The sequence below is a fragment of the Tenrec ecaudatus genome, chromosome 8 (assembly GCF_050624435.1).
Source record: "Tenrec ecaudatus isolate mTenEca1 chromosome 8, mTenEca1.hap1, whole genome shotgun sequence".
In the NCBI taxonomy this organism is placed as follows: Eukaryota; Metazoa; Chordata; class Mammalia; order Afrosoricida; family Tenrecidae; genus Tenrec; species Tenrec ecaudatus.
The window spans coordinates 8,422,870-8,436,526 of NC_134537.1; the positions used below are offsets into that span (position 1 = coordinate 8,422,870).

At 46.9% G+C, this 13,657-nt stretch overlaps 1 protein-coding gene across 4 annotated transcripts in view; it reads right to left on the reverse strand.

Moving 5' to 3' along the window:
- Nucleotides 1–13,657, reverse strand: part of NKTR (natural killer cell triggering receptor) — a 45,566-nt gene that overhangs the window by 5,116 nt on the left and 26,793 nt on the right. For all 4 annotated transcript variants that reach the window (XM_075555998.1, XM_075555996.1, XM_075555997.1 and 1 more), the window contains 6 exons: nt 12,982–13,127; nt 11,344–11,566; nt 10,758–10,913; nt 6,509–6,596; nt 5,862–6,007; nt 1,747–4,596 (listed from right to left, as the gene is read on the reverse strand). In XM_075555998.1, coding sequence (XP_075412113.1) covers nt 1,747–4,596; nt 5,862–6,007; nt 6,509–6,596; nt 10,758–10,913; nt 11,344–11,566; nt 12,982–13,127 — 3,609 coding nt within the window. The remainder of the gene's footprint in view (nt 1–1,746; nt 4,597–5,861; nt 6,008–6,508; nt 6,597–10,757; nt 10,914–11,343; nt 11,567–12,981; nt 13,128–13,657) is intronic.

Genomic DNA, 13,657 nt, shown 5'->3' on the forward strand with positions numbered 1-13,657 from the left:
GCGAACAGTGGAGGTGGGGGAGAATCACTAACGCGCCAAGCAGTGACAGCCCGACAGTGGGACTCCTGGGGCACTCCCAAATGAACCAGGGTTCCAGCCCAACAGACTGAAATGAGGAACCAGGAAGGGATGGTGCAGGTACGCTGGTCGGCAAAAAGAAAGTCATGACTCTTACTCAAGGTAAAGTGCAAGTGATGACAATCTGGCATGGATAGGGGTAATCAAGAGGTTGAGGAAAAACCAAGAAATGCAGAACAGGGATAAAAATAACTCCCTGTGCACTCCCTCAGTGCATGAATACTTTCTTTTATTAAATTAGCATTCTACGATGCTCACCCTCCTGACACAACTGCTGAAGCCAAAGCGGGTGAACAAGTAAATGTGGTGAAGAAAGCTGATGGTGCCCGGCTATCAAAAGAGATAGTGTCTGGTGTCTTAAAGGCTTGAAGATAAACAAGCGGCCATCTAGCTCAGAAGCAATAAAGCCCACATGGAAGAAGCACACCAGCCTGTGCAATCATGAGGTGCCAAAGGGACCAGGTATAAGGCATCATGCAAAAAAAAATTATATATATATCATAGTGAATGAAGGGGGAAGTGCAGAGTGGAGACCCAAGGCCCAAGTGTCGGCCAATGGAGATCCCCTCACAGAGGGGTTTAGGAGAGGAGATGGGTCACTCAGGGTGCGATGTAATACTGATGAAGAACACAGCTTTCCCCCAGATCCTGGATGCTTCCTCCCACCAACTACCATGATCCGGATTCTTCCTTGCAGGACTGGATAGGGCAAAGGTTGCACACTGGTGCATATGGGAGCTGGAGGCACAGGGAATCCAGGGTGGATGATACCTTCAGGACCAGGGGTGTGAGGGGCGATACTGGGAGAGTAGAGGGTTGGAAAGGGGGAACTGATTACAAGGATCCACATGTGACCTCCTCCCTTTGACAGGGACGGCAGAGAAGGGGGGTAAGGGAGACTCCGGATAGGGCAAGATATGACAAAATAACAAATCTATAAAATATCAAGGGCTCATGAGGGAGTGGGGAGCGGGGAGGGAGGGGGGGGGGAAAGAGGACCTGATGCAAAGGGCTTAAGTGGAGAGCAAATGCTTTGAAAATGATTAGGGCAAAGAATGTACGGATGTGCTTTATACAATTGATGTATGTATATGTATGGATTGTGATAAGAGTTGTATGAGCCCCTAATAAAATGTAAAAAAAAAAAAATAACTCCCTGTCACCATCACCGTTTTACTTCCAAATTCTCATTCTCTGCACCAGGAGCCAGTCTGTGCCAGGGACATATGTGACATGTCCCCTGGGCCACCCTTCTGACCCACCACAATAGAGACGGCCATTGTGGCCATTTTCTTTCCTCCAAAAAGGCCCACCGGACGCATGCACTTGGCAAGGAGTCCGTGGAAGACTGAGGGAGGGTTGAGCCCCAGTTTCCACTCCTGCTGAAGTCCACTTCAGCTCCCCAACAGAGGGCACAGCCTCCTCCGGCCTGCAGACAGGGCGGGGCCCCGGCCACCTGTCCTGGCAGCTCGTCCCTACCACCGGAGCTCTGAGTTCAGCTGGTTATATTCCCAGAACATCCCTCTGCCCAGGTCCGGAAGGTACTCCCTGGTCACACTACGGACCCACCAAATATTTGGGAATGGTGATCCTGTGCCTGGCACGGATGCTCTTCCCTAAGAACAGACGTTAGCCCAACTCTGCGGGTACCAACGGGGATATGCTCACCGGTACGACGACGTGGAACTTGGGGACCGACTTCTTGAGTGACTGGAGGAGACAGACCTCGTTCGGTGTCTTGATTTGGTTTCAGATTTACTCCGAGATCGACTTGGACTCCGAGACTGGCTATCGCCATCCCGACTAGGCGTCTGCTCATCACTGGAACTCTCCTCTTGATTCCGCGGCCTCTGGTTTAAGCGCGCTGTCTTCCTCACCTCATCAAAGAGGGATCCAGGCCGGACCTTGCTTTTGCTCTTAATTTCTATCCTCAAGCCCTGCGGTTTGGTTTCCGGCGCAGAAGTTGGCGCCTTGACCCCCACCTCACTGGAGGCAGTCATTGCGGGTGGGGCCAGGTGGCCCACGCCTTGCAGGGGCTTCCACTTGGTATCCACCGGCGCCTCCCACTGGACAGCACCTTCCCCAGCACCTGCCATGCTGGCAGCGCCACTGTCCTGCTGCCCCACCTCCCCTGCACCTGTGCTTTCCAGTGTCACCCTCTGCGGCTCAGGCTGCTCCAGTGGCGGCCCGTCCTGCTGCAGAGCGATGCCGACGTCCAGGGTGGGGAGCCGTGGCTGGCTGGGAGGGGACGCTGCCTCTACCTTGTTAGGGGGGCTCCGCTCTGGAGTGCAAATCTCCATGTTATCATCAGCTGGAAGTACGTCTTCTGCTCCGCACGGGGCGCTCTCTTCAGCGTGCGGGGGACATGGGGACGAGCTGGCTGCATTCTCCAAAGTGTGGGCACCAGCCTCTTCCGTGAGCTGCTTGAGACCGGAGGGCGCGGTAGCTGCGTGCTGTTCCAGCGCCTCGGGGCCATCTGCACGGGGCATTTCCACTTGCTCAGCACGATCTTGCAGGGCGTCCCCATTGTGTGCAGCTGGCTGTTTCTCTTTGGACTCCTGGGCATTTTGCTTTTCCGGGACCTCCTCCTCCTCCTCCTCCTCCTCCTCCCCAAATTCGAGCGGAGGCTGCCAGTGGAAGGCTTGCTTTCGTTTGGGAGCCTTGTCTTTTTTGTCTTTTCTCCCTTTCGGCTTCTCTTTCATCTTTTTGGCGTGCTGCTCCTTTTTAAGACTTTCCCTGGAGCTGTGTCTGTGTTTTGGGGGCCGTCCTCGGTTGGTCTCTGAATGTGAGTGGGACCCCCCGGAACCTGAGGGTGAGGGCGAGGGCCGTGGCTTTCTAGGTTTCCAGACCCCGTTGCCAGCAGGCAGGGAAGTGTGTGCTGAGGACCTGGTTGTGGGTTTGGCTTTGGCGTGGGGGTCACCGGACTCTGACTCGGACTCTGACGTGGCCTCCCCTTCCTCCTTGTCCGAGGGCAGCCTCGGGTCCTTCTTAGGGTTCTTAGTTGCATCTCGTTCTGAGTTTGACTCAGAGTCCCACTTGCTCCCTGCATAATTCTTCCTCTTGGACTTATTGACCTTTCTGAAGTGATCTGAAAGCTTCTCTTTCAAAGTTCTTTTTTTAGGATGAGGGCCTTCCTGTTCAGGCTTGGACTTCTCTCCCCTTCTCGCTCTCTCTTGTTTTTTAGTGACCGTGTCCGCTCGGCGGGACTTCTCTTTATCCTGGGCTGCCCGCACACCTGACTGTCCGCTGTCTGAAGAAGCAGCGTCCAGTGACGACCTGCTTTCACTCTCCTTCCTCGGCGAGGAAGCCCTGTCTCTGCCTCTGAGGCGCGCCGTGCCACGTCTCTCTTCAGAGCCGCTGCTGTGTCTTTTGTTGGCGGTGCCACGTTTTTTCCCATTGGATCTCCGTTTCCTCCTGGCCCGCCTTCTCTCATCACTGCTGACGGAAGGGTACGAGGATGACCTGCTGTAGTGGGACTGATCCCTGTATTTATTTCGTGAGTGAGATCTAGAGGACGGCGTCCTAGACCTTGAACGCGAGCTTGCTGGACTCTGTGACCTGGTGTACGATCTGGAGTAAGATCGACTCCGAGAAGACCTGCTCCTTGAGCGGGGTGAACTCTCTGAACTTCTGTCGCTGTATTCTGAGTAAGGGCTGCGACCGCATTCTGAGCGCCTCACCCTCTTGTGGCAGGGTGCTGAACTGCCAGTCTCCTTCACACCTGCTGAGCTGTGAGTGCTCTGGGTGGGCAGCAAGTGCGGCGTCTTAGCTTTCATTTCCTGGATTCGCTCATAAGATGGCTTCCAAGGCTTCTGCCCAGGCTTCCACCTCGAAGGAGGGGGACTGTCACTCAGCGGTATGACAGGAATATTTTCTGCCACCACTGGCTGGACGACTATGTTTTCATTTTGTGGTACCGTAACTCTCACAGGCTCTGTGTTCATGGGTTTACTTTCACTTAACTGAGAGTCTATTCTTGGCGACTTCGGTGCGGTCCTTTGGTGCCCTGATTTGGAACTAGATCTGGACTTGGATCTACTTTGAGATGGTGATGAAGATCTGGATGCAGTCCTTGATCTTGAGCTTCCTCTGGAATAAGACCGGGAGCGAGTTTTCGATCTGTCAGAGTCTCTGCTGGAGTGGGTCGAGGAGCTTTGGTCATCTCTGTCAGATTTCGACCAGTCCCTCTTGGATGACGGGCGAGATGACAGCGAGGAGGAACGCAATCTCTCTTCTCTTTCAAAGAAAAGCTTCCTTCGTCGGGTGGCAGACTTCGAGGATTCTGAGTCAGGTGGTACAATGTCCCTTCTCTTCTTAGTCTGTTTATGTCTTCTGAAATGTTTCTGCTTTTTAGCCTTCTTTTTATGCTTAACCTTTTTCTCTTTTCTGTGCTTCCTATGGTGCCCGTCAGAGTGTCTTGCTGTACTAAGATCTGAATAATATCCATTATAAGACCATGATCTGGATCTCTGGGACAAGCTTCTTTCATCCCATCTGCTCGAACAGGGGTCACTTAGCCTTAAAAACAATAAATAAATAATAGGCATGTAATTACTGACAAGTGCTAAAGACATTTGCTGGCAATACTGGAGCAATGACAAAGGCTTGTTGACACTTTAAGGACCCGTAAGAGGGACGAACCAGTGACTGGTGGGCTGATCGTGGCCGAATCATTTCACAGACACACAGACAGGGGCACTTAGAAGTCGGTTTATTCACAGTTCAGCCAGGAGTTAAATTGGACACCCATTTTGAAAACCAAACTACAGGATCACAAGAGCGCCACTCGCGCACAGAGGTCATGGCTATTGTTGGCTCTAAACCCTCTGCCCCGGGAGTAATTTTTGAGGGGTTGTTGAACTGAATTCCCAAAGAATTTTGTTCCTTCTCTGCAGGTTCAGGATAGCTACTTGAATTTCAAGGACAGCCTCTTGTCTTTAAGAGGCTAGCATGACTACTTTATCTCAGTCTTGCCAGAGTCACCAGACATTCACCGAAGGTCAAAGTCCTGCCACCTTCTACAGCAATGGAGGCAGAAGTACATGGAGAACATGCACAAGACTTTGCGATCTGTGCAGATGTTAGGCTCCCAGCTGGGCACCCTCAGCCCGGCTACGTCCGAGCTTGCATGTCTCAATGCAGTGCACCCATGTCCCCGCCTTTCCCACTCTCAAAAAGACAGCACTCCTGTAAAGGGCGACACGGGTCCCCAGAGAACGGCCAGCTGCACTCCACCGGACATTCTCCTGAGTGGTGTCAGTGAGAGAGAGATAAGGGCTCACCTCTGAGGGAGGACGCATCAGGCCTGGGAGTAAAAAATGAACCGACACACAAGGTAACCCCTTTTCCTATCTATCAACTTACCCAGCAGCAAAGAAGAGACTTGGCTAGGAAAGTCTCCCTCAGGGAATCTTAAAAGATCTGGCTCATCACAAAATGGACTAAGAACTCTGTCTCAGAGTCAGGCGGCTTATGGTTTGGAGAGGGAGAACACGATTTTGAAAACAGCTCTCCCGAGAATGGGTCAGCCCTTTTCACTAATAGTCCTACCTTCACCAAGGAGGCGGCGGCTTCAAAAAGGTCAGGGGAAATTTCCCCATCTTTTAATTCCATCTTTCTATGAACATGGTGAAGCCCCCTCGTGTTCTAAAACGTGGCCCCTTTGTCCACAATCTGATTCTGATTGCCAGTCTTCTATGAAAGGTGTAAAAGTCTCTGTCCCCCACCCCCAAACAGCTACAACACAGCAGATGCCCGAGAGTGCTTCTGCTCAGAGCACTTACTTGTCTCCTTTGCTCCACTTCTCCCCGCTGGGCGGTCTATAGGCCCTTAACCTCTGCATTTCCTCTTTCCAGTGGGGAGGTGTTTCACTGCTGTCCTCATCATCTGATTCAGAACAGGATCTGGATTGTGGCGGTGTGTGGTAGCGCTTTAAAGACAAAGACGGAAGTAACTATTTTTAGCAACGCCTCTCTATGACAGTCTGCTCTAGGACAGAGTTAGGTATATAAGACCCAATCTCAGACACCACTAAAGGCAACAAATCAAGTACCAAAAGGATGGTCTGAAATTCTTCCAAGCTTAAGGGATGGAAAGCACATGGGAAAGGCCGAGACTCACCTGTAACCCCACGTGAAATTTTCCTCTTCAAAGTCCTACCGGTTACTGTCATTAGCCTAGATTACTTATTCAGCATACTAAGACTCCTTAGCACACCGACTGCTTCCCATGTCCATACCACACCTAATCACACCCACTCAAAACCAGCCATCCACAATAACAGGATCTTCTCATAATTGTGGAAAATACCACTAGCTCCTAGAACTGAGTTTGTATTAAATCTAAAATCAAAGTTAGGATTTGCCTGTAGGAAAAATATATTTTACTGCTTAGATAAATAATTTGAAAAAAGAAGTCTTAACACACATACAATTGTGCCCCTTCCTTTAATCTTCCGTCCAGACTTTGATACAGATGGTTTCTGATCACTTACAATGGGTGTAACATCAGGAATCTTCCTAGAAAAGATTGTGACGCAAATTAAAAATAAGCCAAAGGTAGGTAGGTTTTTTTCAATATTTAAATGCCAAATTTATGTCTCTTTAGAATACAAAACACTTCATCTATCCAACACTTTTGCAGTGTGGCCAAGTCTACATAAGCTAATTTTCCTAAGCAAACCCTTAAAGTGGCAAACCTTTAAAGGGGGTGGGGAGTAACCCAACGGGTGGACTATCTCTTTACTAGATGCTTCTTGTCGTCAAAATAGTAATGTCCTAAGGGAGCAGAGGTTCTTCTGACTCTGATGACCTGGCATCTTTTAGAGTTTGTCTGCCTAATGCTACGATAAAATGGCCACTCCTCCCTCATCAGTAATTGTCACCTGCTGCCTTATTTCCCAGATAATGCAGAGTCAGTTTTTGTGACAGAGCCCTCTGTGTGTGAGAGAGAGGTTCTTTCATATCATGGGTTATGTACAGCTGAGATTGTAAACATAACGGCAAACATTTATTGAGCTCTTATGTTAATGTGTATTTTAAAGACATTGTTTCATTTAATGCTGAAACAACACTAGGAGGCAGTTACTATTATCATCTCCATTGTAGAGATAACAAATTTTACAATTACAGATTAAAAATCCTTGAAAGAAATCCACAGAAAGAAGTGAAATTTGGCTAATCCCTGCTATCTGCACTCCAGGCTTTTCTAAGGTGCTAGGAATCTGGCCTTCAGTTCACGCAATGTTACTTGACCATATTATATGCTCTCAGATTTTCTCTATTCATAATGTGATTTGATTCTTATAATGAAGTCAAATAAGCACTCTTGGTAGGCAACTGTTGAAGTTTCTTTCATAAAGAAAATTGTCTAACAGTTGCCTACCAAGAATACTTATTTGACTTCATTGTAAGACCTTTTAGATCACTGATCTAACTCAAAACATCATGACTGTATTCAAGGTTTGGCCAGGACACTGGTATCCTTAAATGCGCACCAAATTATTCTACGGCACAGCCAAGGTTGAGGATGAGTGGACTCGACCAAGGGAAGTAACGAGGACAAGCATGTCGCCGTGGGGTTGATTCCAAGCCCATAGCAAGCCTGTAAGACAGCGTGCAACTAACTCCCTCGTAGGGTTCTGAAGGCAGATCAGCAGAACCCTCTTGCGGGCTTCAATCACCAGCCTCTCACTCAGCAGCAGAGCCGTCAGGCACTGTGCCCCTTCCGCTCCTTGAGAGGAAGTGCTGGTAAAACCGTCAAGTGCTTGTCCCTGAACGAGCCGTTAGGAAAGTACGATGAATATGGCTCCCAAACAAGCGATCAAAATCTCATGGCTTGTAATTGTTATTAGATCTGCTACCTATTTACAATACATGTAATTAACAGCTAATTATCACTTAAAATAATTTTGCACAAACTATTTTCCAAGTAAGTATTGATTCAAAATCATAGAAGCCTTTATTAAATATCAAAATATGAAATGATTACTCCTCAGCAGTTACTACTGCTTTTAGTTTTTCTTCTTTTATAAAAAGGATCACATCATTTACCTGACAGCACATCATTATCATCTACTGTTTGATAAATATCATCCTCAGTGTCATCACTGCCCACAAATAACAGGCCCACCCAGGTAAGACACACAGAGAGCACAGGAAACCAGTACACAAGGGGTTGGGTAGTTTGGGGGAACCACTTACACGTGTCATGTAAGTGCACAGCGGCTGTGATTTTAAAGTAGGAGCACGGTATTTTATAATATGGACTTGCCACCGTTCAAGTAGCCCCTGATAACTTTCAGTTTGTTTTGATTCCACTGGAAGCTATGCAGTGAATATGTGTAGCGATGCTTTTAATTTTCTAAGCCAAATTCTTAAGAGTGTAAACAATGGGTTAAACAATATGTGCAGTTGAAAGCTGGATAAAGCCGTATAACTTTCCCAGCATGCAGTCCTTTCTACCTCTTCCCGTGGTTTTGGGTGCACCCTTCATTCTCATCTAAGACTCTTGCCTGTCAGGTGGACAGGCACTGAGCTGCTTCATTGGCAATCTCCTGACTACTGGTGAACTTGAGCACCTCATCATGGAATTGTTTGCGATTTGTGTTTCTGCTTTTGTAAGTTGCTTCTTCGTATTCTTTGCCTGTTTTTTCTACTAGATCGATTACTTAGTGATCTGTAGGAACTTGGGGCATATTAGGATTGTTTACCTTTTTAAAAAAATCATTTTATTAGGGGCTCAGACAACTCTTATCACAATCCATACAAGGATTGTTATTTTTGATCTGTGTTAAAGGTATTTTTGTCCCAGACCTTTTGTCTTAAAAAAAAATCTATCTTTTGTCATGAATGCTTCAGACAGTTCTGTTATCTCTGTTCTTCTTTATGTCACCTAGTTTTAGCAGACAGGCACTGCTGCCTTTATTCTCCGTTATTTCAGTGTTGGCTGCTCATGCCAATGGCACTGGTTATTTTCCATTCCAACGAGGGACAGCTGACGCACAACAAAGCTCATGATTTGACTACACTTTGTGTCCAGACACCCACGATGCTTTCCAATGTCCAGACCTTTAGGTTCCCAGACCATCCGTCATGTTATCTTCACAAACAGAGAATTTTGTCTCTTTCCAGCACATTTTTAATAGCACAGTTAACCCGAGCTGCTATCAAAGGCATTATACCTTCTTAGGACTAAAACCCACGTCCTGTTGGGTGTCTGAGCTACAGGTGGAACCCCTGTTGCTAGGTACCACGTTCTTTGTATGACAGCCTCTTCTTAGCAGGAGCTGCTGGGATCAAAGGGCTTCCCAGCCCATAAGAGCAGGCAACTTCTGTTCTTTCATTGTGTCCAGACAACTTCTTTCCCAGTTAAGAGCCCTAGCTCTGCATCTACACGTCTACATGAGTAACCCCTCCCCACAAAAACACTGAATTTCCTATCTTCTGAAAGTCAAATAGATTTGATGAGTGAACATGAAGGTTTTGAGAAAAGATTCCACTAAAGATCCGGTTCCCATACTTATGTGGCCTACCCCTTTTCAGGGAAAAGAAAAATCCTCAATGCCCTTCTGCCAATGAAAAATGTTTGTACTGTAACCTGTAACCCAGGATAAAGTGTAGTTATCTGCATTTATAGGCTCCCTGCATCATTCCAGAGCCCCCAGGAGGCAGTATTATCAGCAACTCTGAGAAACACCGCATTAACGTTTACTCAGTCTGAATGTAAAAATATCAGCAAGGTTCCAAGAAAATATACCATTTTGTAATAGTTTATAATAAAACAAAATGAAGTTTCTAAAATATTTAATGAACTAAATGATAGCCTTATGTAGAAACCGGATTTTGAACAGAACATTTACATAACGTCTCAGCTTTTAAAATAACTCTTCATCCCTATGTAATTATTATCAACACCAGCTACATTACTGTGTCTGTTCATACAACAAATAGTTCCTTTATTAATTCTAAACTTCAGTCTAGTACCTAAAATACATCAAATATTTTTCTAGGCCATATTTAAAGCCATATATTAGCTTGTCAAACACAGAGAAATTATCACTGGGCAAGTTAACACAACATGTCCCTGATAATAAATTATGTATCCCCAATCAACTTGCAATGAATTTTGCTTTACTCAAATTCCAACACATTTTATCATTTGATTTGATTTAGAGGTCACCTAATGATCTATTCTGATAATCAAACTGACCCCTATAATGAGAGGGTAAAAGTAACACATTTAGTGATGACATTTTTCAGACCTCCAATGAGAACTTCTTGCTTGACCGACCAGTACACTCCCCTTTCCCTATCCAAAACTGCAATCCTACTGCCCTCGGGGCCCCTGCAGAGCAGCGCAGAAGTGGAACTGCTCGCAGGGTTTGTGTATGGACGCAGACTGCCTTCCTTAGCTTTGGTTTACAGAGCAGCTGGTGCACCAACTCCCTTCACTGCGGCGCCATCGGACTGCCTGCCTTCCCGACATCCCAGTAGGACGTAAATTCTGAAAGGCATGACCCACGCCAGTCACGGTGCTACCCTCCAGGAGCATCTTTCCCAGAGCTCCGTGCGTGAGCTGGGTTCCCAAGGGAGTGTGGGGCTGCAGTGAGTTCTGAATGGGCTGAAGGAAGCGCCTGGTGGAAGGATGACAACACCGAGGCAACCGTTCATCCTACTTACGGCTCAGGCTCCACAGCGATGACAGGCATGTCTCTCCTCAGCAAGAACCGGTTCTCAGGCACTGGAGGGATCTCTTCTGGGCGGACCACCGGCTTTTCCCTCTTAGCATTTGAGTCCACCGACTTTTTCTCATTGGTGCCACTCCGCTCAGAGTGACTGAGAGAGAACAAACCAAGCCACAAATTAAGAGATGTCACACTTAATTTCACATTAAAACAGCATATGTAACCAAACAGCAAAAGTACTGACAGATTATAACAAAGCCTCAGCCAAAAGGTCTGTAAATCGGTTTTTGGGGGCAGTTTTTTCAGAGAACCTATCAAACTGAAAATCATCAAATGGTCCTACTATCCTTTTCCCAGCACCAAGAGTTTCAGGGATCATTTCTATCAGCAAATACACGATCTTTGATATCAATTTCGTCTGCGCTACTCCTAGACTTGCCAGATTTCAATGTAAAGTTCCCAAAATGCAATCCCTTGACAACTAAACAGGGAAATAATTAAGTTTGTCGAGTTACAGACGTCTCCCGTTCTGTGGGAAGGTCTGTCTGTCCAGTCAGACAACCCCTGGGTCTTATGCTCACCGGGCTGGGCTCCCGGGGTGTTTGTTCCTTGGCTCTTCCGACCCGCTTGCTTCCTTCCGCCTCTTTTTTGAATGCTTCACTTTGGGCCGCCTCCTATGCTTCCTCCTCCGGCTCCTCTCACGCTCAAGTTCACTTTCTGAAGATGATTCAGAAGAGGACGAAGAATTGGAGGAAGAATCCGAGTCTTCTGAATGAATTGGTTTCTTCCTCTTTTTCTCAATAGCTTTTAAGAAAAACCGACAAAAATATTGATAATGAATTTCAGTGCCTACCTTGCAAGGTAGAAAAGGTTATCCCCAAGTGTCACAAAACACGCATTATACACAGCCAACTGAAAATGAAATCCAGATTAGCTTTCCTTCAAGCTGAAAATACAATCAGCTGGTAAGACAGTAGAATACCAAAGCCCTTGCCCTTATGAAAGCTATATTCTAGATGGGCCAACCAATAACAAAGCAAATCTATAACGACCCAATATGACAAGTAGTAAATGCTAAGGCAAGAAGAAGAAAGGAAGCAGGGCAACGGAACTCGGGAGAGCCGAGGATGTGGAAGTGGGGTACTGATAGAAATGTCTGCAGAGAATTAGAGGAAGCAATGAAAGAAGGCATGTGGAGATCTGAATGCAGAGCGTTCCAGGCCCTGAGTAAAGGCCAGCAAGGCTGGAAGGTGACAAGGAGGGGAAAGCGGTCTGACAGACAGCTGTGTGTGTATGTCTACAGCCGACTTCCACTTGACTGATTGAAGCAGCTCTTGTAGGGGTTTGAAGCAAAAAAGACAAGATTTAAGATTATTCTGGTTACTGTTACGATCCACCTGTAGAGCCAAGGGCTTAAGTAAAGAGACAAATTAGAAGCAGGCTACCCGTGAGAAGAAAAGAGTGCAGGAGACCAGGATCAGAAGCAGGGCGGATAGTGCAGTCACTGGGTCTGATGGTTAAAGCTAAGTGTCAACCTGGCTGGGCCATCAAGACTCTCAGTGGTTTGTCAGTTATGTAATGAAGTGCACTTGTAGTTAAGTGATACTGTAACTATATCCCATGACCCGCTCTGTGTGATTAGCCAATCCATTGTAAGGGAACTTCTCTGGCATGCAATATGTATAAATATGCTTATGTGCTTACTCTGGATACTGCATCCGGCTCATTAATGTGATCTCCAGTTCTTGGGATTCAACAGCCTATGCTGCCTAAGCCAGTACATTTCCTGTCACGTGACCTGCCGGTCTTGAATGTGTCCACCCATGCTTCCAACCTTAACACCTGATGCACAGACCCGGGACTCGTCAGCCTCTAAAACTGTGTGAGCCATTTCCTGGTCAGTCAGTCACTGCATGTGTTGTCTATGGGTACGTACGTACATACGTACATACACACACACCCCAGCCTAAGACACCTAGGTATGAGACAACGGTGGTGTGGAACTGCCCAATAGTGTCAAGGGAAGTTCAAAGAAGAGGTACGATATGATAACATAGCTGGTTGACTGGATAAAGGACGTAATCTATTGGTCTCAAAGGCTACTACTAAACCGCTTGTGTTAAGTTTCCCACTACTGAAATCCAAGAGGCGTCTCTGAGTTAGTCTTAACAATGCATCAATTTGTACACTAGCTCCCTCCACCCCAATGCAACACTTACCATCTTTTGTTGATTTTGTGGCAATCACGCCACAGTCAATAACTCGCACATCTGCATAAGGCCGGCTTGCGGCATCAGTTTTCAGATTTTCAATTTGTTCAATTACTTCAAAACCAGAAATAACTAGTCCAAAGACAACATGCACCCTGTCATGATATAAATGCAAAAAAAGAAAGAAAAGTTTTGCATTAAATAAATTAGTTTGGTAATACTTAAGTTCTGAGTAGTAGTCCAAGGGCCCTGGTGGTATGAGCTGGGCTACGATCCCAAGGTCAGCAGTTTGAACCCACCGGACGCACCTCAAGAGAGGAAGAGCTGCAGCCCAGGAAAGCCAGAGGCAGTTCTACTCTGTACGAGAGGGTTGCTGTGAGTCGGCGTGGCCTGAGTTTTGTGAGGAGGTATCAAGAGAATGGCTCTAATGACATGCCTACCTACGTAAGAACAAGGCCGGTGTCAAACGCAGGCGGCAGCTCGAAAGGAATTAGAGCTGGAGATCTCTTGATAACCAACAAAACCAGCACCTAATTCCTCAAACCAGGACTCAGTTCTCTGCCTTTAACAACAATGGTTCTGTACCAATGTAGGGAAATGGTATGATGATAGTCAGACCACATTCAACACTCAAATTGTTCTTACTCTCAGGGACACTCAAGTCTCTGTGGCTGAGAAGTGCACT